At 39.7% G+C, this 23,476-nt stretch overlaps 1 protein-coding gene across 1 annotated transcript; it reads right to left on the minus strand.

Annotated features, from left to right (window-relative positions):
* Positions 1 to 1,094: 1,094 nt before the first annotated feature.
* On the minus strand, positions 1,095 to 22,490 carry LOC141014229 (NLR family CARD domain-containing protein 3-like). The gene is made up of 11 exons (XM_073487940.1): positions 22,050 to 22,490; positions 20,135 to 20,285; positions 19,921 to 20,040; positions 19,318 to 19,397; positions 17,336 to 19,205; positions 16,166 to 16,339; positions 10,554 to 10,730; positions 5,157 to 5,330; positions 4,216 to 4,389; positions 3,369 to 3,542; positions 1,095 to 2,332 (listed from the first exon to the last, which is right to left on the minus strand). Exons 2-11 carry the CDS (start codon positions 20,263 to 20,265, stop codon positions 2,326 to 2,328), a joined length of 3,081 nt encoding a protein of 1,026 aa, XP_073344041.1. The 5' UTR covers positions 20,266 to 20,285; positions 22,050 to 22,490; the 3' UTR covers positions 1,095 to 2,325.
* Positions 22,491 to 23,476: the final 986 nt, after the last annotated feature.

Below are 23,476 nucleotides of genomic sequence, written 5' to 3' on the forward strand. Positions count from 1 at the left end.
TTACATTGGATCACTGATTGGGGCAGCGCTCATTTATAGAGATTTGACTTCAACTTTACATCTAAAATGATATATTTAAAACATTAAAATGAATACTTCACCAGCAGCTGCTCATTTTCATGTTGTACAAGATTTAAGTTTGGTGCAAGTTCATATTTATGGAGAATGCTTTTTTTCTGAAGGAGTCTGGTCGGAAGTCTTCCTATAAATGAATAAATGATATCAGTGGTGAATCACTGAGAGAAAAGGCGAGAAAAAAACAATTATTATTAAAACTGAGAACAGATTGATGCAACACAGATGAAAACAGTTCAGGATCAAATCTTTATATTTATTTCCAACTAGTTTAATCTGTTTAATTATCGTTATTACTGTTGTTTTTCAGTGTTTTTGATGTATTTCATGTTTTGTGCCTCATTATATGGAGGACTGATGCTGCCAAAACTAAAAATAAATACAATATATCACATAAATATCATGTCAATACATGAACCAAAATAATACTCAAAATAAATGTAGGTATTTACTGCATGCATTTACTTTTGGATAAATTAATTTACTTATTTTTACTTATTTATTCATAATTTTGTTTTTCATGTTTTAAAGCAGCAGTAGACGAGTTATTTATAATTTTTTGGTGCCTTTGACGGCATCATAATTAATGTATTGAGACATTTACTTAATGCTTTATGTATCTGGCAGTTTTAGTCCTCCATAATATCGTCCTGAAACGTTTAATTAATTTATGTAGCACCTGAAATCTCTCCAGAGGTGAGTTGTTGCAAGACCCATTAACCCTTTAATCTTAATCTTGCTTTAAACTTATTGACATAAACACAAACTGTATATGTGATGTTTTTCTCTGAAGATGCAGAAAGAATTATTTTAACTCATTAATCTTTTCTCACCATCACATTGACAATTTTTTGTCTTGAAAAAGGTGATATCTCTGGTTCTGCTGTATCGATTTGGATCCTTTGTTTTTTAAACTGTCCATGAGTCCAGCAGTGTCATTACCCACAATGCCACTTTCCAGTTCCTTCAATTTACAAATTACATCTAACTAATTTAAATACAATTTGTCAATTTCCTTTTTAAGGTTGTTTTTTCTCTTCAACATGTAATTATGAGCCAAATATCTGACTAATGCAATAAAACAATTGTTTATGTGCCACTTTGTGTTTAATTGTAATTCTTGGTGAAATCATCGTCCATAGAAAAAGCTTCAGCTCTCAGTGACACAGTAGATCTGGAAGATGAGTCTGATGAACTGGTAGATTTGTCTGTTTTATGGCCTCATGCAGAACTTTATATCACATGTGCTGATCTTTAAATTTAACTTCAGACTTGTGTGCGTGAGGACGAGCAGTAAAGGACATCCTCCACATTTCTAGATTCAGTCCTGAACTGTAAGTTCACTTCTCACTGTTCATATTACACCAGGTTGTGCTGTCCCTCAATCTGTCGTCATTTATGTCGATATATTTTACAGGTTCGATGTTTCCACCAAACATTTGTGATATAAAATGGCCCCATGCAGCTCGTCTGTCCTGATCCAATCAACATGTTCTTCCTTTCATGGTCATCAGTTACAGCAACAAAACAATGCCATCATTTATTACATCATATATTACATCATAAATTCATCTGTTAAAATGTTGATTTTACATTAAAATGAATGTCAGTTAACATCTACAACATCACTGATGTCTTATTCAGTGGCAGTACACACAGAGTACTGCATTAATCTCCACTGTTACTCAGGAATATGTGGAGATTAACTGCACCAAGGAAATATCCAATTAAAAGCGTCAATGTACGATTATGTGGTGATAAACACGCCTCGATAGATTAATGTGTTGAGGCTCTTTGTGTTGAGAAGATGTGAGTGAATAAAAGAATAAAGATCCAGGTTCCAGGTGGAGGAGGTGTCTGAGTGTGGAGCAGAAGGAGTGGAGGAGCGTCAGTGTGTCTGCAGAGACTGTGTAGAAGGACAGAGCAGCAGCAGAGCAGTCCAGATACACTGATGATACTCTGTCACATCCAGAGGAACACAGGGACGATGCTGGACTGGACATTGTGTGTGACAGTGGAGCTGATCTCAGAGCAGTTCACACTGCAGCACTGACAGTCATCTCCACTTGTTGTGATTGGTCCGTCAGTCACTGCTGGATGAAGCTCTCCTCTCCACTCCACCTCCCAGTAACACGGCCCAGTCAGAGCCTCTCCACCCAACAGCTGATGGTGCTGCTTCAACCTCTCTGGATCATCAGGACACAGCTGATCCTCTCAACACCTCCACCTTCCTCACCACTCTGACAGAGATCACCACCTGATGAGAGAAGCAGAGAGACAGTAAAGTGATAAATGAGTGTTGACAGAGACTCCCTCCATCAGCTGTCAGTCAGTGATATAAAGACCAGCAGGACTTCAGTCCTGTTCAGACCACAAGTGGAGCGGCTGTGTAGCGTAGCCAGCTTCCTTTCAGCTCTCATGTTAACGTGTTGGAGTGAAGCTCACAGACCTGCAGACACTTTGGACATCAAGTCTGTTTACTCTGCAGCTTTCACTGAAGGACACAGTGGAAATAAACTGCTGACAGTCCCTGAACGCATCATTACTGCAGGAACAGAGAGATACTCACAGCTCACTTTAATGATGATTTACTGCTGTTAAAAACCAGAGTCTCACTCACATTTAAATATTTCATCTACTTTGGAAACATCACATGACAAATATGTAAATATGGAGTCTGTTATAAAAATATCTGGACAAATCAAATGACACATGGGCAAATATAAATATAACGTTAAAGGTCCTACACTGAACAGTAAAACATCAGCTGTGGTTTGTGGACTTCAGCAGAGGTTCTGGTCCGTATACAGACCACATGGTTACTAAATGTAATGATGGTTCTCTGAAATAAGAGCCAGTGATTTGCAGGCTTCAGTCAGACTGATCTGAGAGCTGTGACAAAGATGAACTGATCAGTTGTTCAGTGTTGAAATGAGAGAACAAACACTTTGAGATCAGATTTGATGCTCCGACAGTTTGATGAATGAGGACACTGTCTCTATACATCCTGTGATGCTGTCAGCTGTGATCCAGCTTTATTTCCTGTAGACATGAACACAACAACAACAGTCGTCTTCACATCAACTCAAACACACGATCACAACAAGCTTCTGGCTCGTCTGATTGGCTGACTGCTCTCTCTCTCTGTCTTTCTGTCCAATCATGAAGCCTGTCACCGTTCTCCTCTCACAGCTTCACTGAGGAAAGCAGGAAATACTGGATCTTTACTTTAATACTGTGTTTAGTACAATACTGCTGAAACCAGCATGAACTGACTCCAACCCTCTACTGACCTCAGATACTTCAGTCTACAGCGTGGACTCTGTAGAAAATCACACAGCAGCTTCATGTCTGAATACTGCAGGTTGTTTCCACTCAGGCTCAGCTCTCTCAGATGGGAGGGGTTGGACTTCAGAGCTGAGGCCAGAGAAGCACAGCTGATCTCTGACAAACTGCATCTCCACAAACTGTATAAAGAATAAATGATGGAGATAAAAATTAATTTATAATTCAATCAGATTTGTTCAGGTTTTAAATGTGTAGCTCAACATTACTGTGTCCTCATCAATGAGCTTTTCTCTAAAATGAGTAGAGTAACTGTCATTGTGTTATTGTGGATCATCATCAGCCTTCTACAGACATCATCCACATGTCAGCACAACATTCATACAGCTGTTCATGTCAACACAGATTAATAACATGCTGCTGATCTCACTCAGGTCTGTTATTAGAGGAGAAAAAACTGAATTTTCTTTTAAACATCTTTTGAAAATATGCTTTGATCTGTGTGTGTTCTGTAGGATCAATATCAATGATCAGACATTATTTGTGAAAACACATTGACATCAACAGAAATCAAAATATTTCTACTTCAGCTTCTCAACTTTATCAATTTAAATCAAATGTTAGTTCAGTTCTTCTGTTAACAGATTAAATTATAAACATTAAATAACTTGAACAACTAACTGAACATTTTCTACAGTTTCTTGAAGAAACAGAAGTCTTTTGTGACTGAAGAAGAAATTTAGTTCAAGAAAATTGAAAATATGAACCAAAGGAAATCTATGACTTTATCAATGTAAGTTATGTATGAATGTAAACTCAAATATTAGTTAGCAGTAACAGAGTCAGTGAACTGACCTCAGAGTCTCCAGTCTACAGTTTGGACTCTGTAGAAAATCACACAGCAGCTTCACTCCTGAATCCTGCAGCTTGTTGTTGTCCAGCTGCAGCTCTCTCAGATGGGAGGGGTTGGACTTCAGAGCTGAGGCCAGAGAAGCACAGCTGATCTCTGACAAACTGCAGCCTTCCAATCTGAATAAAGAATAAATGATGTAAGTTTAGGAGACAATGTTCCTGCTTGAAATCATTCAGTGTTTAATAATCTGTTCAGAGCTGAAGAAGGTTCAGAATGTAGAAGTTTAGAAAATGGAAACTCCAAACACCTGAACCCAACAGGATGCAGGTTCAACACTGTCAAATACACAAAGTGACAAAACAAGTATATGGTTACTCAAGGTGCCTAAATGTGTCCAGTTCATTACTGAGGAAGTCAGTGGTAGAGTTTATGATTTGAATTCTTGGATATTAAAAAAGCTGGTGTGCAAATGTTTATTATGGTCCCAGTAATATTTGTTGTTAACGTGCACTGTAAAAGGTTTCACCACAAACTCAACTGACTGGCTTCTCTCCTGTATGATTCCTCATGAGTCTCTTCAGACCTTATAACTGTGTTCTGTAGGATCAATATCAATGATCAGACATTATTAGTGAAAACACATTGACATCGACAGAAATCAAAATATTTCTAATTCAGCTTCTCAACTTCATCAATTTAAATCAAATGTTAGTTCAGTTCTTCTGTTAACAGATTAAATTATAAACATTAATTCACTTTAACAACTAACTGAACATTTTCTACAGTTTCTTGAAGAAACAGAAGTCTTTTGTGACTGAAGAAGAAATTTAGTTCAAGAAAATTGAAAATATGAACCAAAGGAACTCTATAACTTTATCAATGTAAGTTATGTATGAATGTAAACTCAAATATTAGTTAGCAGTAACAGAGTCAGTGAACTGACCTCAGAGTCTCCAGTCTACAGTTTGGACTCTGCAGAAAATCACACAGCAGCTTCACTCCTGAATCCTGCAGCTCGTTGTTTTCCAGCTGCAGGTGTCTCAGATGGGAGGGGTTGGACTTCAGAGCTGAGGCCAGAGAAGCACAGCTGATCTCTGACAAACTGCAGCTCCACAATCTGAACAAAGAATAAATGATGTAAGTTTAGGAGACAATGTTCCTGCTTGAAATCCTTCAGTGTTTAATAATCTGTTCAGAGCTGAAGAAGGTTCAGAATGTAGAAGTTTAGAAAATGGAAACTCCAAACACCTGAACCCAACAGGATGCAGGTTCAACACTGTCAAATACACAAAGTGACAAAACAAGTATATGGTTACTCAAGGTGCCTAAATGTGTCCAGTTCATTACTGAGGAAGTCAGTGGTAGAGTTTATGATTTGACTTCTTGGATATTAAAAAAGCTGGTGTGCAAATGTTTATTATGGTCCCAGAAATATTTTTTGTTAGCGTGCACTGAAGTAGCAGATGATATTTTAATGCAGTTTGAATCAAAAAGGTTATATCCTGACACGTCAGAGTGAGTAAAAAGACTTCATGTAAGTCTTCAAGTCAAAAAAGTCAAACTAAGTCCACAAAAGTGATCAAAAGCCAACATGTAACATTTCAAGCACATAAAATGTCTTTCACTTAAATTCTGCTCCTCGGCTCTTTTCTAATTAGACGTACACATAGAGCATCTTTATAATAAAGATCATGAATTGATAACATGAAGCCTTTTATGTGATAAGCAGGACGCTGCTTCTTCTGTAACAATGAAGTTAAAAGGACCATAGACTTGTGTGATTATATGTGGGGAGGGGTTTTCGTAAGCCTGTGGTCTGTGCCTGTGTGTGTTTGCTGCACATCTCTGAGGAACAAATACAGAAAAACACAATCACAAACAGCAGCAACACTATTTCTAGTAAATTACCAGTGTTTTGTCAGATTCACTCATAGAATCCTGCCAAAATAGGACAGATTGTGAAAGGATATGGAGCCAGATCAAGGCCAAAAGGTTTATTAATTTGGAAAAAATTATGTGTTGAAAAAATAACATTTGAACTTGAAAGTTCAAGTTCTGATCTTGAATCATAACAAAAAATCAAAAACATTTTCAAAATAAAAATAAGTGAAGGAAAAGGTTCATTTCAATTTAAATATGATTTGGATTTAATTCTGATATTCTTTTGAATAAATTATTTATTTTCAATTTTCACTGATATCATTTTCTGCAGAGTAAGTGACAGCGAGCTAGCAACAGTCTCCATGGTTACGAGCGGGTCAAGTGCAGGGATATTTTCCCCCTCTCGCCCCGCCTGGATTTACAATGGAGGATTTTATATCCAAGCTCAAACAATTTTCTAAACTGGACTTTCAATCGAAACAGGAGGTAATAAATAAAGGAAGACCAACACCGGAGCTGAAAGGTTTGCCTCAGACTAACTACTCAGCTGCCTCAGACACCGGCAACTGGAGTGAAAGGCAGGAAGTGCCACTACTAGCTGCCGCTGCCACGAATTGAGCCAGCCCTTGCTGTCAAATGGTGAATAATCTACTCTGTTGGGTTCATATATTTGTAAATCTGATTCTGATGGAGTCAGTGCCTCACCAGCCATGAACCTCACCGCACGTCACTGCACGACGCATACCCCCACACAGAACCTGAGAAGACCTTTTTGATTTGTATCACTCTGAAAATGGGAGATTAATAGGGGCGTGACGATACACTCAGCTCACGAGAACGAGACGAGATTTTAACACCATTTTTTAAAAAACGTCTTAAAAACTTTATTTGATCAAAAGTTACAAAATGCAAAACAATGCAGGTCCATTTTGAAATGTTTTAACTAGTAATCATCTTGTAATGAATGTGACTTCAGCTCTACTTTGTGACTGAGTATGAATCATATGCAGTAAAAGACACAAACAATATGTAAGAACTGTAAAAGGTTTTCACCACAAACTCAACTGACATGAGTCTCTTCAGACCTTATAACTGTGCATGAACTATGTGTGAGCTTCTAACTTCTAATTGAAGCTGTGTGACCTTCTAACTGAACTCCTCTCCACAAATTGAAAGTGAAAAATAAAAACAGTATAAATAACAAAAATGAATAACACTAAGTTTTTCTTAGTCTTCTTGTTTTAAGTGCAAACAATAATCAAAGTAGTTCTCTCTCAATACTTAAAGTGCAAACAGAGACTGACATGATTTCCCTCCAAGCATGATACAGAGCTGAGAGCTGGCTACAACTACACTGCCCAGCCTAAGATATGGTCACGTTCTTGTTCAAGAATATAAGCATGTCTACGTTTTCTGGCAGCAGTTGAGACCTTTGGGCACTAACTATGTCTCCTGCAGTTGAAAAGACACGCTCACTTGGAGCGGAGGTAGCAGGGATGGAAAGGTATGCTATCTGTGTAGAGGTTCAGGACCACTGGGATGGTGTACTTTGATTCCAATGTGTGGAGGAGTCGCCAGTTTTCCACCATGGGAAATGGCCTCATGTCAGCTGCAATGAAAACACTGATGTCTTTCGTTATTGCTGTGGCTCGAGCACTTGACTGTGGAAGTTGAGATGTAAAAGCATTTGTCAGTGTTGTCCGGCCTTTCAGTGTTTTCTTCACAGGCACGGTTGATTTCAGTAGAGAGCTGTGGTGGTTCTGTAGGTGTCTTTGCATAGTGCTCGTGTTAGCCGCGGTGTACGGCACTATTTTCTTACAGTTCTTACATATTGTTCGTGTCTTGTCTGTCAGTCTGACGCCGTTTATTGTTTCCACCAGGCACTAAAATGCTGCCACACAAACGACTTAAAAGTGGCGGGAGCATCTTCTATGCTAATTTCGAGTTCAATGTCAGAAACGTTTTAATATCACAAGATCTCGTGACACAAGATCTCGTCACACCCCGAGATATTAACAGGAGAAATGACCAAACGGGAGCACAGCAGGTGAAAGGCTTAAAAATAGGGAAAGGCTCCTGTCTCACTTCCTGGTAGACAGGACCTAGACACCTGAACACAACAAGATGGAAGTTAAAATCTGTAGATGTCAGCAAACAACTATTAGTTATGTAAAGATATAGTGGAGTCATGGTGTCCTGAACACAGAATGACATCACACTCTCAGTGTGTGTGTTGTGATCTGAGCTGTGTGCATGTTAGTGCATGTGAGTGCCTCCCTGTTGCCTCATTTTGGATCCCACTGCTTATCTTGCTAAGATTGGCCCTAGTCGGCCTCTGATTATCTTACCCTGATATTCTTACCCAAACCAGTCTCATTCCTCATGTCTAAACCAACAGAGGCAACAGCAGTAGGATCCATAATAACGCCTCTCTGTCGTACCTGGTACTTTCTTAACATGGTGGCAGGGACACAAACTTTATCATATTACAGCTAAACAGTGAAAATATATTTCTGAGAGAACGAGGAACTTGATTCATATTTGGTCAACACTGCCTCAACACTGACAAACTGCAGCCCCTCAATCTGTATAAAGAATAAATGATGGAGATAAAAATTAATTTATAATCCAATCAGATGTGTTCAGGTTTTAAATGTGTAGCTCAACATTACTGTGTCCTCATCAATCAGCTTTTCTCCACAATGAGTAGAGTAACTTTGTCATTGTGTTATTGTGGATTAGAGGCTGACATTTGTTCGGGAATCCCACGGGTCACGGGATTCCCGCGGGATGGGAGTCAACCTTACTATTAATCACGTGATTGGGACGGTACAGGATAAAAAAGTTAACGGGAGCAGACGGGAGCGGGAACCAACCAATAGGACAACAACAACAAAAAAACATAGGACAGGCGCACTGCCACTTTGTAGTTTTCTTCCCATAAGCCTACACTGTTACGCAAGTCAAAAGAACTACACGCCCCCGAAGCCAACAGTGCTTCCGGCCGCCGCTTTCCGCCGGAATTCAAAAGAAGAACAGCAATGGAGGGAGCAAACACCAGCGGAGAAACCGATGTGGTAAGGTGGACTAGTGCCAGTTGCCAAGAGGCTGCTGGCAATCCCAGCAACAAGTACTCCTTCTGAGCGTAGTTTCCGTGTTGCTGGGAGACTGATTGAGGAGAGGCGTTCCACCCTCAATCCAGAAAATGTTGATGCACTTTTGTTCTTACATAGCAACATATAAGGTTCCTGGACTCAACGTGTTAGATGATTCTGATAGTTAGCCCTAATAAATTTCTGGGCAGTGTTTTCTTGCAAATGTGTTCAAATGTGTGATATGGCAGTTGTATTTTTATTTAGTATGTGAATTGTGAACTGCTCAATAAATTAGTAAAATGCAACATTATATGTTCTGTTTGGGTTTATTCAACTAAGGTAGTTATGGTGTGACCCATGTATTGTTTTCTTGTTTGTTTGTTGTATTTTTACTGTAACTGACCTCCAAAAGAGCTAGAAAAAGGGACTTAGCAGGTGGTCCTCCATAGAAAAACTAAGGGGACCACAGGCCATGTATTATTTATGTTTTGTGCCCTTTTGTGAAGGTTTCTTGTTTGGATTAAGGCAATAAATGCCTCCTTATATTACCACAGATGAACTGTTCCTGTTGCCATATCTTTTGAAATAACACTGCAGAAAGTAATCTAAAAAGAATGGGGAGAAGATCAAATCAAATTCAATGTATTGCCTAAAGACTAGAAGAAAAAAAAAAAGGGAGCGGGATGCGAGTGGGAGTGGGAGTCATTTTACCAGGAGTGGGATGGGACAGGAATTTTTTTTTTACTCTGGCCCGGGATTGGGACCAGACAAGATTTTTTTCTGTGGGAGTGGGATGGGACAGGAATGAAAATCCACTCCTGTGTCACCCTCTATTGTGGATCATCATCAGCCTTCTACAGACATCATCCACATGTCAGCACAACATTCATACAGCTGTTCATGTCAACACAGATCAATAACATGATGCTGATCTCAGTCAGGTCTGTTATTAGAGGAGAAAAAACTGAATTTTCTTTTAAACATCTTCTTTTGAAAATATGCTTTGATCTGTGTGTGTTCTGTAGGATCAATATCAATGATCAGACATTATTTGTGAAAACACATTGACATCAACAGAAATCAAAATATTCTACTTCAGCTTCTAAACTTTATCAATTTAAATCAAATGTTAGTTCAGTTCTTCTGTTAACAGATTAAATCATAAACATTAATTAACTTTAACAACTAACTGAACATTTTCTACAGTTTCTTGAAGAAACAGAAGTCTTTTGTGACTGAAGAAGAAATTTAGTTCAAGAAAATTGAAAATATGAACCAAAGGAAATCTATAACTTTATCAATGTAAGTTATGTATTAATGTAAACTCAAATATTAGTTAGCAGTAACAGAGTCAGTGAACTGACCTCAGAGTCTCCAGTCTACAGTTTGGACTCTGTAGAAAATCACACAGCAGCTTCACTCCTGAATCCTGCAGCTCGTTGTTGTTGTCCAGCTGCAGCTCTCTCAGATGGGAGGGGTTGGACTTCAGAGCTGAGGCCAGAGAAGCACAGCTGATCTCTGACAAACTGCAGCGCTCCAATCTGAACAAAGAATAAATTATGTAAGTTTAGGAGACAATGTTCCTGCTTGAAATCATTCAGTGTTTAATAATCTGTTCAGAGCTGAAGAAGGTTCAGAATGTAGAAGTTTAGAAAATGGAAACTCCAAACACCTGAACCCAACAGGATGCAGGTTCAACACTGTCAAATACACAAAGTGACAAAACAAGTATATGGTTACTCAAGGTGCCTAAATGTGTCCAGTTCATTACTGAGGAAGTCAGTGGTAGAGTTTATGATTTGAACTCTTGGATATTAAAAAAGCTGGTGTGCAAATGTTTATTATGGTCCCAGTAATATTTGTTGTTAGCATGCACTGAAGTAGCAGATCACATGATATTTTAATGCAGTTTTAATTAAAAAGGTTATATCCTGACACGTCAGAGTGAGTAAAAAGACTTCAAGTAAGTCTTCAAGTCAAAAAAGTTAAACTAAATCCACAAAAGTGATCAAAAGTCAACATGTAACATTTCAAGCACATCAAATGTCTTTCACTTAAATTCTGCTCCTCGGCTCTTTTCTAATTAGACGTACACATAGAGCATCTTTATAATAAAGATCATGAATTGATAACATGAAGCCTTTTATGTGATAAGCAGGACGCTGCTTCTTCTGTAACAATGAAGTTAAAAGGACCATAGACTTGTGTGATTATATGTGGGGAGGGGTTTTCTTAAGCCTGTGGTCTGTGCCTGTGTGTGTTTGCTGCACATCTCTGAGGAACAAATACAGAAACACACAATCACAAACAGCAGCGACACTATTTCTAGTAAATTACCAGTGTTTTGTCAGATTCACTCACAGAATCCTGCCAAAATAGGACAGATTGTGAAAGGATATGGAGCCAGATCAAGGCCAAAAGGTTTATTAATTTGGAAAAAATTATGTGTTGAAAAAATAAAATTTGAACTTGAAAGTTCAAGTTCTGATCTTGAATCATAAAAAAATCAAAAACATTTTCAAAATAAAAATAAGTGAAGGAAAAGGTTCAATTCAATTTAAATATGATTTGATATTTGAGGTGTTATTTTTTCATCTGGCTTCATAAAAGGATCAGTAGAAATCATAAGCTGGCCATGGAGGACCACAGCACGGGGCGCTCAGTCTGGACAGCCCAGTTGGACACCTAAAACAAGCAGGTAGCACTTGGCAGCACGTCAGCCTCTTGCGTGTCCCACACAAGTGAGAGAGGAGACAATTATCAATAAAGGGGAAAGTTTCACACAAAGTTATGTGAATTTTGGAAGCAATGTTTTCTTTTTGGCAGCTGTTTCACCCATTTCCAGGGGCAAAGTGAGTGGAGCAGAGCATTAGTGACACAGGGACGAGTGGCAAACGTCAGGCAGGGTTGTTGGCACATGCTCAACTCTCCCTCTGAGTTGGGTTGCCAGGTACCACGACACATACCCCCACACAGAACCTGAGAGACCTTTTTGATTTGTATCACTATGAAAATTGGAGATTAATAGAGATGTGACGATACACTCAGCTCACGAGATGAGACGATACACGATGTTGGGTTCATGAGAACGAGACGAGATTTTAACACTTTTCCTTTTATTTAACTTACAAAATGTAAAACAATGCAGGTCCATTTTGAAATGTTTTAACTAGTAATCATCTTGTAATGAATGTGACTTCAGCTCTACTTTGTGACTGAGTATGAATCATATGCAGTAAAAGACACAAACAATATGTAAGAACTGTAAAAGGTTTCACCACAAACTCAACTGACTGGCTTCTCTCCTGTATGATTTCTCATGAGTCTCTTCAGACCTTATAACTGTGCATGAACTATGTGTGAGCTTCTAACTTCTAATTGAAGCTGTGTGACCTTCTAACTGAACTCCTCTCCACAAATTCAAAGTGAAAAATAAAAACAGTATAAATAACAAAAATGAATAACACTAAGTTTTTCTTAGTCTTCTTGTTTTAAGTGCAAACAATAATCAAAGTAGTTCTCTCTCAATACTTAAAGTGCAAACAGAGACTGACATGATTTCCCTCCAAGCATGATACAGAGCTGAGAGCTGGCTACAACTACACTGCCCAGCCTAAGATATGGTCACGTTCTTGTTCAAGAATATGAGCATGTCTACGTTTTCTGGCAGCAGTTGAGACCTTTGGGCACTAACTATGTCGCCTGCAGTTGAAAAGACACGCTCACTTGGAGCGGAGGTAGCAGGGATGGAAAGGTATGCTATCTGTGTAGAGGTTCAGGACCACTGGGATGGTGTACTTTGATTCCAATGTGTGGAGGAGTCGCCAGTTTTCCACCATGGGAAATGGCCTCATGTCAGCTGCAATGAAAACACTGATGGCACCAGGCACCAAAATGCTGCCACACAAACGACTTAAAAGTGGCGGGAGCATCTTCTATGCTAATTTCGAGTTCAATGTCAGAAACGTTTTAATATCACAAGATCTCGTGACACAAGATCTCGTCACACCCCGAGATATTAACAGGAGAAATTACCAAACGGGAGCACAGCAGGTGAAAGGCTTAAAAATAGGGAAAGGCTCCTGTCTCACTTCCTGGTAGACAGGATGTAGACACCTGAACACAACAAGATGGAAGTTAAAATACAACTATTAGTTATGTAAAGATATAGTGGAGTCATGGTGTCCTGAACACAGAATGACGTCACACTCTCAGTGTGTGTGTTGTGATCTGAGCTGTGTGCATGTTAGTGCATGTGAGTGCCTCCCTTTTCTCTAAAATGAGTACAGATAAGATGAACCTTTCTTGATCCCTGTAGAAAAAATCAAGTTGACACTGCAGCACAAAGGAACAGTGTGCAAACAATAACAGATAATAGCAACTCGAGGTCGGAAGTGACTAAGAGAAAAAAAAAAATAGAATAAAATGAAAACATACTCCAAAAACACACACACACACACACACACACACACACACACACACACTGTAACTTTGTCATTGTGTTATTGTGGATCATCATCAGCCTTCTACAGACATCATCCACATGTCAGCACAACATTCATACAGCTGTTCATGTCAACACAGATTAATAACATGCTGCTGATCTCAGTCAGGTCTGGAACTAGAGGATCATCATTAAATAAGACATGTAGGGCTGTATAGCCTGTGTAATTAAAGGAGAGGTCCACATTCACTCAAGTCTGTATAAAAAAAACAGCTCTTAAAAGTAAAGTTGGTAATTTAGGTAATTTGTTAAAAGTTCAAAAGTGAGTCGAGTGAGTTAAAATACATATTAAAACATTTACAAACATTTGATTTATTTGCAATATATCATATTTTGTGTTGCCATCTACTGATCAGCAGTAATTCACAGTCAACACAATTATTCAGCCTTGGAGACAATTGGTCTGTAAGTAATGTGCATAAATAATTATCAAACACATTTTTAAAGGAATGTCAGGTTTTGATAAGAAATGCGAAAAATGGACAGACCATAAATTTCAAAGCAGAGACACCACCGAAAACTTGGACTGATGTCAGAGACATTTGAGGATTATTATTAAGAACATGTACCCCATTGATGCTGTAATGTGTTCTTTAATGTTGTTATATGCCGAAAATTAATAAAATCTGAGTAAAAAAAAAAAAAAAAGGAATGTCAGGTAACACTTTACAGTACAGTACACAAAAATGTGACAAGTTACTAAGAAACGAGTGAGAAATGAATCAAACACCCTGATAATCAATGAACTGGTAAGTAATCGCTCTTTTTCTTTTTTTTGAGGGTCGTTTTGGCTTCAGAACAAACTGAACTGAACTGTTTACTGTAGCACTTGATCAATGACAATTACTTCAACTAAACTTAAAAAAGAAACCTGAAAGAAATGTCCTTTGTTTTGTGGATTTTGTGTGTTTTTGTGAGTATTTAAATATATGCATGAGAACGAGCTCGACCCTCCCTACACACTCAAAACTCCTCAACACTGAACAGACAGTGACTGATGTCAGTCTGATGTTTCACTTCACTTGTTGGGGAACTCAGAAAGTAACTAAGCATTAAGTAATTAGTACGAATGAATCATCGCTAGTGTTTGTCCTCTAAGCAGCTGGTTCAGGAACGACTCATGAAGAAAGTGGTCAGTATGTTGATTCATGGATATTTATGAACTAATCATGACATCATTTTTTATTAATATGGTATCTCCCAGTCTGTTCTTCAGAAACTCATCATTATCTATTAAATATAGTAGTAACTACTCTCATTTTGTGTAGAACGTTGTAAAGTGTTACTGAATGTCATTTTATAAACTTTTCTATTGTTTTGGTCAAACTATGAGTATAATACTGATAATGTTTGTCAAATGATGAAGTCAAAACAGTTTGAAACATTCTGTTCTGATTAACATTTGATATTTACATCAGTGGTCCAGCTGATCTACAGCAGATGGACAAATACCATCACAGGTAAGAGGAAAACATATATTTTTATACCATGGTCTGGGTGAAAACTGGATCCTGATTGGCTGCAGGCTGTCCATAAACTTTTGATATACCAACACCTCTGGAAGTACTCGAGTAGTTCCAGTGAAACTGTCCGTTCTAAATTAATGATCCTGTTTCTAAAATGAGTGGGACTGGCATCAGCTGGATGCAAACACTTACAAGTTAGAAATAAACTGAATGAAAAAAGTTAATAAATAGAAACACTGAATAGAGTCCTTCAGTGCAGCATCCTCTAAATAAACAAAATACTAAATTGTGGCCATGAAGTAGGTATAATGGGTGCACGAAATACTAATTAATAATATTAATATCATTTCTGGACAGCTGGGTAAGCAAATCGAGCACACCTTCTCTAGAAACTGCAATAGCCTACGTGATGTCCTTAAGGTGAGTGTCTTTTCTTATTCTGTTCTAGTCAATATCTTGTTATCCCGCATTTAGGCAGTTATTTAATTAGGCCTATGTTTGATACTTTGTTACAACGGGTAGCCTATCTGCTGACATCTCACCCGACTTACAAACTGCAATGTCAGGCTTTTCAGATCTTTGTAGCTCATTCCCAGCCTAAAATAAAATTCAATCATACTATCCCTGTCCATCATGTAGCTTAAGCCCCTCTACTGCCTCTACCTTAGACCTTAGAGAAGGTGTGCTCGATTTGCTTACCCAGCTGTCCAGGAATGATATTAATATTACTAATTAGTATTTCATGCGCACATTATACTTATTTCGTGGCCACAAATTAGTATTTCGTGCGCATGTTATAGCTATATTGTGGCCACAATTTAATTTTTTTTTTTTACCATGTCATGTCTGGGGCTACGTACATTTAGATTCACAGAAAATGTCTCAAAGAACTGACATTTCTTCAGATTTATGCTGCTGCTAATCTTCAGAGTTAATTAACTAAACTGTTTACGTCTCAGTGAAGGGCTTGAATTGAATATATGGAAAAACAAGACAATGAACTGACCTCAGAATCTCTAGAGCACAGTTTTGACTCTCCAGTCCAACAGACAGGAGCTTCACTCCTGAATCCTTCAGGCTGTTGAAACTCAGGTCCAGCTGTCTCAGATGGGAGGGGTTGGACTTCAGAGCTGAGGCCACAACTTCACAGTGAGTCTCTGAGAGTCCACAGCCAGAAAGTCTGTCATGACACAGATATTAAAAAAATGTTATTATGAATGAACTTTATATTTACTTCCTGCATTTGATGTCAAACAGAAACAGAAATCTACATTTAAATTATTAATATTTTGCCAGCTAATACAGATGTGATTCAGAACAGTTGACTTCTATAAAGACTTGTATGATTTACACGTTTATGGTGTTGCCATTGGTGATTTTGATTTATACACCTACTGTCTTTTCAAATACTATTGTACATTGCAGTCCTGAACATTCACAATTCTTTATTCTTCACGTTTCATCTAGTTGTTGGTTCAGTTTTGGTGTTTTCCTTTCCAGCTGTATGTCTCTTCTGTGTAACTACACTGAGAACAATGATAAACTGGAGTCAGATTCCTTGTGTGTCAACACATATTTGGCCAAATAAAGCTGATTCTGATTCTACAGAACAAAAATACACAAAGATTAAAACTAAATAAGAGTCAAGTCAGAAAAAAATCTCATGTCATGTATAAAAGGTAAAGTAGAAGCTTTAATTTGAGCTGGAACTTTTTGGTCCATTTGCTCACTGTGAAATGTCTCTAAACCGACATAATGAGAACAATAACTGCATGAAAGAAATTCTCAAGGACTTTAGAAACATCACATGAAAAATGATACAGATCTTATTTTAAACTCTTCAGTATAGTGGTTAAAAAACCTCTTTCATTAGTTTCACCAGGGTTTCTTCTATCACCCAAAGAAAGATTCATAGAAGAAAAACTGTCACATTTAATGATCATTAGAAATAAATGGAATAACTGAGTTCAACAACCTGACAGCTATAAACACATCCAACTGAAACATCTACATTGTTGCACTCATGGTAAGTGAAACATTTTTTTAAAATAATCACAATTGTAGTTAAAAATGTAAGCGCTGTTTCAAAATAAATTATTTTATAGTTTGTATATCAGAAGAATTAAACTGCTAATCTACACTGATTTATAATGTTGATAATCACATCTGGACTCACAGAGCCTTCCTGCAGTTCCTCACAGCTGGAATCAGTCTCAGTCGTCCCTCCGTTGATGTGTTGTACTTCTCGAGGTTCAACTCATCCAGAACCTCCTCTGACATCTGCAGCATGTAGGCCAGAGCTGAGCAGTGGAACACAGAGAGTTTCTTCTCTGATCTGTTCTCTGACTTCAGCAACTTTTGGATCTCCTGATGAACTGAGTGGTCGTTCATCTCCATCAGACAGTGGAAGATGTTGATGCTTCTGTCAGGAGAGACATCATCTCTGTTCATCTCCTTCAGATTCTTGATGGCTCTCTGGATGTTTTTTGGACTCTTGTGTGTCTGACCCAGCAGACCTCCTAAGAGTCTCTGGTTGGACTTCAGAGAGAGGCCATGAAGGAAGCGAACAAACAGGTCCAGGTGGCCATTTTTACTTTCAAGGGATTTCTCCATGACGCTCCTCAGGAAGTCACCCAGGGATGGGTAACGGGTCTCCACGCCATCAACGCCTCTAACAAAAAACGTAGAAATCTTCTCAAGACCAGACTTTGGTTTTGAGTCCCCGAGCATGAAGTCTTTTAGGAAGTCCTCCAGGACCTTTGTGTTCCTGTTGGTGTAACAGTGGAACATGTAGACTGCAGCCAGAAACTCCTGAACGCTCAGATGAACAAAGCAGTAGACTGTTTTCTGGAAGATCACACTCTCTCTTCTGAAGATCTCTGTACAAACTCCTGAGTACACCGAGGCCTCTGTGACATTAAGACCACATCGCTCCAGGTCTTCTTGGTAGAACATGATGTTTCCTGTCTCCAGATGTTCAAACGCCAGCCTCCCCAGCTTCAGAAGAACTTCCCTGTCAGCCTCCGTCAGCTCCTGTGGACTCGTCTCACGTCCCTCATCGTACTTCTGCTTCTTCCTCTTTGTCTGGACCAGCAGGAAGTGTGAGTACATGTCAGTCAGGGTCTTGGGCAGCTCTCCTCTCTGGCCTGTAGTCAACATGTGCTCCAGAACTGTAGCAGTGATCCAGCAGAAGACTGGGATCAGACACATGATGTGGAGGCTCCTGGAGGTCTTGATGTGTGAGATGACTCTGCTGGACAGATCTTCATCACTGAACCTCCTCCTGAAGTACTCCTCCTTCTGGATGTCAGTGAAGCCTCGTACTTCTGTTACCCTGTCAACACATGAAGGAGGGATCTGATTGGCTGCTGCAGGTCGGGAAGTTATCCAGACGAGAGCCGAGGGAAGCAGCTTCCCCTCGATGAGGTTTGTCAGCAGCGCGCTGACTGATGACTTCTGTGTGACATCAGACACGACCTCATCGTTCTTGAAATCCAGTGAAAGTCTGCTTTCATCCAGGCCGTCAAAGATGAACAGAAGTTTACAGACAGCGAGCTTCTCTGCTGTCACCTTCTGTAATGTTGGATGGAAAACATGGAGCAGCCTGAGAAGACTGTACTGCTCATCTCTGATCAGGTTCAGCTCCCTGAACGAGAGCAGAACCAGCAGACTGACATCTTGGTTTTCGGAGCCCTCTGCCCAGTCCAGAGTGAACTTCTGCACTGAGAAGGTTTTTCCAACTCCAGCGACGCCGTTGGTCAGAACGACTCTGATGCGTCTCTGTTGGTCAGGTGAGACTTTAAAGATGTCGCTGCACTTGATTGGAGTGTCATGGAGGGTCTCCATCTTGGAAGCTGTCTCTAGCTGTCTCACCTCATGTTGGGTATTAACCTCTTCACTCTGTCCCTCTGTGATGTAGAGCTCAGTGTAGATCCTGTTGAGGAGGGTTCCACTTCCTGTTTCATCACTTCCTTCAGTCACACGTTCACATCTCCTCCTCAGACTGATCTTATGTTCATCTAAAGCCTCCTGCAGAACACTATCAGCTGAAGGAGAAGAAAATATTCTGGGATTAAATTGAGAGCAAGAATCTTGATTAAATCAAAAAGTTCCTTTTTTCAGACATGAAGACATCAGCAGACAGATGTACAGTCTTACTTTGTACAGTGTTGGTCTGACTGACTAAGACTGGACAGCAGGACAGCTGCTCCTCCACAGAAACACTTCCCTCTGTCTTTCTGAAGAGATAAAGGAAAATCCCTCAGATTAGAAATCACAGATCAGTCTGACAAAAGAGAAGACAGACTGTAAACATAAGTATGTCTTCTCCAAGCTCTGAATCTGGACTGAACTCCCAATCACTAACAGTTTGTTTTTGTCTGAGTCACAGTGGAGCAGTTTGCATCATTTGATTTTAGTAAACAAACTTATTTTAATGGGAAATTTTATTACACAAACAAACAGGACCACAAAACATGACCTCATTAGCAGCTATTAAAAACTTAAACCATACTGGACAAAGTACACGGCCACACTTAGTACAATATACCCTCCTCTTTTTTCAACAACTGTGTTTGATAAAAAAGGTTTTATGAAGATAAAAACAATGTCAGAGTGAAGATTTTGGGACAGTTTCCATGAGATACAAAGTTTTAAACTGTAATTTACAGAAAAAGAATTGTGTCATATATTTGGGCAGCTACAGTCATATAATGGTAATGATTTAATTATATAAACTGAAGTTAGTATCAGTTCTCTTACTGTGTGTCTGAGGGTCCAGGTTCAGTACTGAATTCTAGAGGAAAACCTTTGGACCGGTCACTCTTCATAGACAGACAGCTGGAGACTGAAGACTCTTCTCTCCGTCTGTGGTACTGACTTCTGGAAACACCAACATGTTTGTATTTATTTCATCTAAATACACAAATTGCTGATACTGACAGTTTGGCGATTAAAAACATGGCAGTCTTCTTACTGTGTGTCTGAGGGTCCAGGTTCATTACTGAAGTCTGGAGGTAAACTTCTGGACCAGTCACTCTTCATAGACAGACAGCTGGAGACTGGAGACTCTGCTCCGTCCTCCTCTTCCTCCACACAATCACTCATCTTCTGCACTTCAGAAAGCACTGAGGTAAATATGTAGCACATGGAAGGAGAACAACATGAAGACAAGGAGGACAAACAGGTGAAACAAGATGCAGAGGAGGAGGGTGTAAAATGGAGATGGTGAAGCCTGCAGACTCATCACCCAATGTGACGCTAAACAAAAGTGACATTTACAAAGATCGGCCTTGTCTCTGTCTAATTAAAGGGACGTCCCTCAGTATGATGTCCTGCTCTGTCCACTCAAAGCAGAGACTCAACTAACTGCCTGCACACTTTCTCTGTACGTTGTTGGTTGCTTCCTCCATTTTTCATGTACCTGGATCACCTGCTCAGGTTTGTGCTGAGATCAACTTATGAGCTTCTCTGTTATTCTTTGCTCAATAAAATGTAACTTCACTGAATAGTCCTGCAATAGATGACATGTTTTCATAAGCTTCTAAAATACATACATGTTTTGTGATATCTCATTTAAATTGGCGTTTATCAAATACAACGATTGATTATTTTGAAATCTTTAGCTTGAAATTAGCAAAACTAACAAAAACAGCTTTGCAATATGGTTTCAACCTCAAACGTTAGAGGCTCATAGTCCTTAGTGTTAAATATTAACACGTTATGTTAATATTTAACAGCAACCCTGATCCTACAATATTTATTGTATCTACACTGATACAACACAATATCTTGAATGCGTGTGCAGTTTGATCCAAGCCTATAAAAACAGACCTTTGACCGTTAGATGTTAAATAAGGCTGAACCTGCTGATAATGATTTATCGTGTAACTATTAAATCATTTTGTCAGCTGTACCTGAAGTGGTGGACAAAATATTGAATATAAAACTCAATCCAGTAAAACAAAACCACTGTCGTCTTCTGGACTTCAGTCAGTCTGAGAGGTGACCAGTAACACTGACAGTGAGCTCACAACATGAGAATCAAACGAGTCTGTTCAAGAGTCTCAACCAAGACTGAGGAGAGGAAAGTATCACATATACACCACATACAGTCAAAAGTACTGATCCAGATCAGAGACTTTGACCACAGAACAATATTTATGTAGAAATAAAACTCACCCTGTCTCTGACTTCTTTTCCTGCTGCTGCTGCTGTCGACTCAAAATGAAGTCTGACTGACTGAACACATTCACTTTTATTGTTTTATTGTCCCTGTCCTGTTTTCACATACTGAACCTGAACCACCTGGTCAGTGTTGCTCCTCCTCTTGTCATTTACTGGAAATCACATGTGAACTTTAATCACAGTTTCTCCGTGACTGTCTCCCTCATAAGTAAGATACATAAACCAAACACAGCAAACTGAGTTCAGATCAGTGTCAGACAAACTTCCCCTGGTCAGCTGAGTTCACCTCCCTTGAACAATGTTTGTGGTTGTGGATCAGCTGAAGAAGTGTTTGGTACCGTCCAGCTCTTCAACGTGAGCTTTGTCCTGGAGCAGCTTCTTCACAGACATGTTGCTGCTGCAGTCGTCTTTGTGACACCAGAACAACTTTGTCACTTTCCTGATCGACTCTTTCCATAAAAACACACATCATCACAAACTCATGTGGAAGATGGAAGCTACGTTTCAGGACATCTCTTCACGTTTCACTCAGATAACTAAACTAAATAAACTCACAGAGTTATTTTCTGGACTAAACAGAACAATTCACCCGTCCAGCTTCTGGGTTCAAGTTTCTCTCTGACAGAACCGAGACGAGCTTCATCACCTTGTTAACTCTGTTAAAACACTTCATTCAAACTGGACACACATGAAATCAAACTCACCAAGTCTCGCTTTGTCTTTGCACAACCACGTCTGCTTTGGTGAAAATCAATCATCAGCTCACAGAGTAAAAATGTGGAAATATTCAGGCTCCGCGCCGTTTTCGTTTCGCCGCCACTGATGCCCGACTCGTCCTCTCTCCTCTGCCGCTTCACGTCTCTCCTGTCCCCGCCTGTCGTCTCTTCTCGTCCCCGGAGTCATAGTCCTGATCGGATCCACACCGTCCCCCCTGTCTTCACACTGACCTCTGTCGGCCTCAGAGCTTGTGTCTGGTCCCGGTCCGGTGTTCACTGGGAGGTGGTTGAGCCCGGTTGAACTGAGCCCCGTTGCCCGCAGCGACTCCCCTCGTGCCCCGCGGTCCAGGCAGTAACGGCCCGCTGAGCTAATGAGCTAACGGCAGCGAGCTAAAGCCAAGAACAGCTGCTACAGCCGCTGCTGCTCACTCCGCTGCTGCTGTCTGACTGTATTTGTTGAGCCGTCTTACAATTCTGCTCATATTTTACAAAAATGACACGTTTATCTGCGCAGCGACCAGAGTTTGTTGGTTAATGCTACAACGGTTATTTCAGCCGCTCGGCCGCCATCTTGGCCGCAGCCGCCGGTTCAGTCCCGTCTCATCCAGCCAGCGAGCGAGTCACGAATACAGTCCTGAATTAGTTTTCCTCCGAGTCACACTGAGCTCAGCTTTAATAGAATAAAACAGCAGCGGACTCACAGCAGCCTCGTTTCTTTCTGTCAGCACGAAGCTTCAAATGTTGAACTTTCTCTCATCTTTTCTTCTCGTCAGTCCAGAGGCAGCAGGGGAGAGGAGCTGCGCATGCGCGTCACCTGCACCTGCAGGAACAGGAAGTAATAATTACTAAATAAAATGAAAACAGTCTTTCTGTCGACTCAATATTTCTTTTGATCATTTGTATTTTATTATAATACAGTGTGTGTTATTTTCAGTGTGTGCTGATTGTTTGAGGAAAGGATTTATGTGTTAAAAGGCCTCATAACTGAGGCGATGAAGGCAGCAGCCACTGTGGTAACAAGCAGCAGTTTGAAGGATTGTTACTGTGAACCAGCAAAGTCCAACAAAGCCTCCACCACATTTCTGAACCCTGGTTTCGGTCCGGTGCCTCTTTATCCACCGACAGATTCTCTGAGAAATTATAAAAGAGGACGACATCGATTTTGTTTTTTGTCTCACTTGATGTTCTTCATGGTGTTGGTGACACACATCAGTCATTTGAAGTAAATACATGTGTGCTGACCGACACTTTCTGGTGGTAACACACCAACAGATGCAGCCACGTGTCAGGAAACACAGTGAAGAAGACGACTGGCAGCGAGCAAACATGGATATTGTTGTGGAGACAGAATGAAGACTGAGGAACCAGAGGAAACATCAACATGTTTTGTATTTAAGAAACAAACAGGAGAGAGA

This window comes from Pagrus major, chromosome 19, assembly GCF_040436345.1.
Source record: "Pagrus major chromosome 19, Pma_NU_1.0".
NCBI classification, from domain to species: Eukaryota; Metazoa; Chordata; class Actinopteri; order Spariformes; family Sparidae; genus Pagrus; species Pagrus major.

Bases quoted from the DNA above. Each gene is read 5' to 3' on its own strand.
- LOC141014229 (XM_073487940.1), bottom strand. From the start codon at position 20,265: ATGAGTGATTGTGTGGAGGAAGAGGAGGACGGAGCAGAGTCTCCAGTC. The intron at 16,340-17,335 runs GTGAGTCCAGAT...GTGTCATGACAG, and splicing joins AGGAACTGCAGGAAGGCTCT to ACTTTCTGGCTGTGGACTCT. The intron at 5,331-10,553 runs GTCAGTTCACTG...TTCTTTGTTCAG, and splicing joins TGTAGACTGGAGACTCTGAG to ATTGTGGAGCTGCAGTTTGT.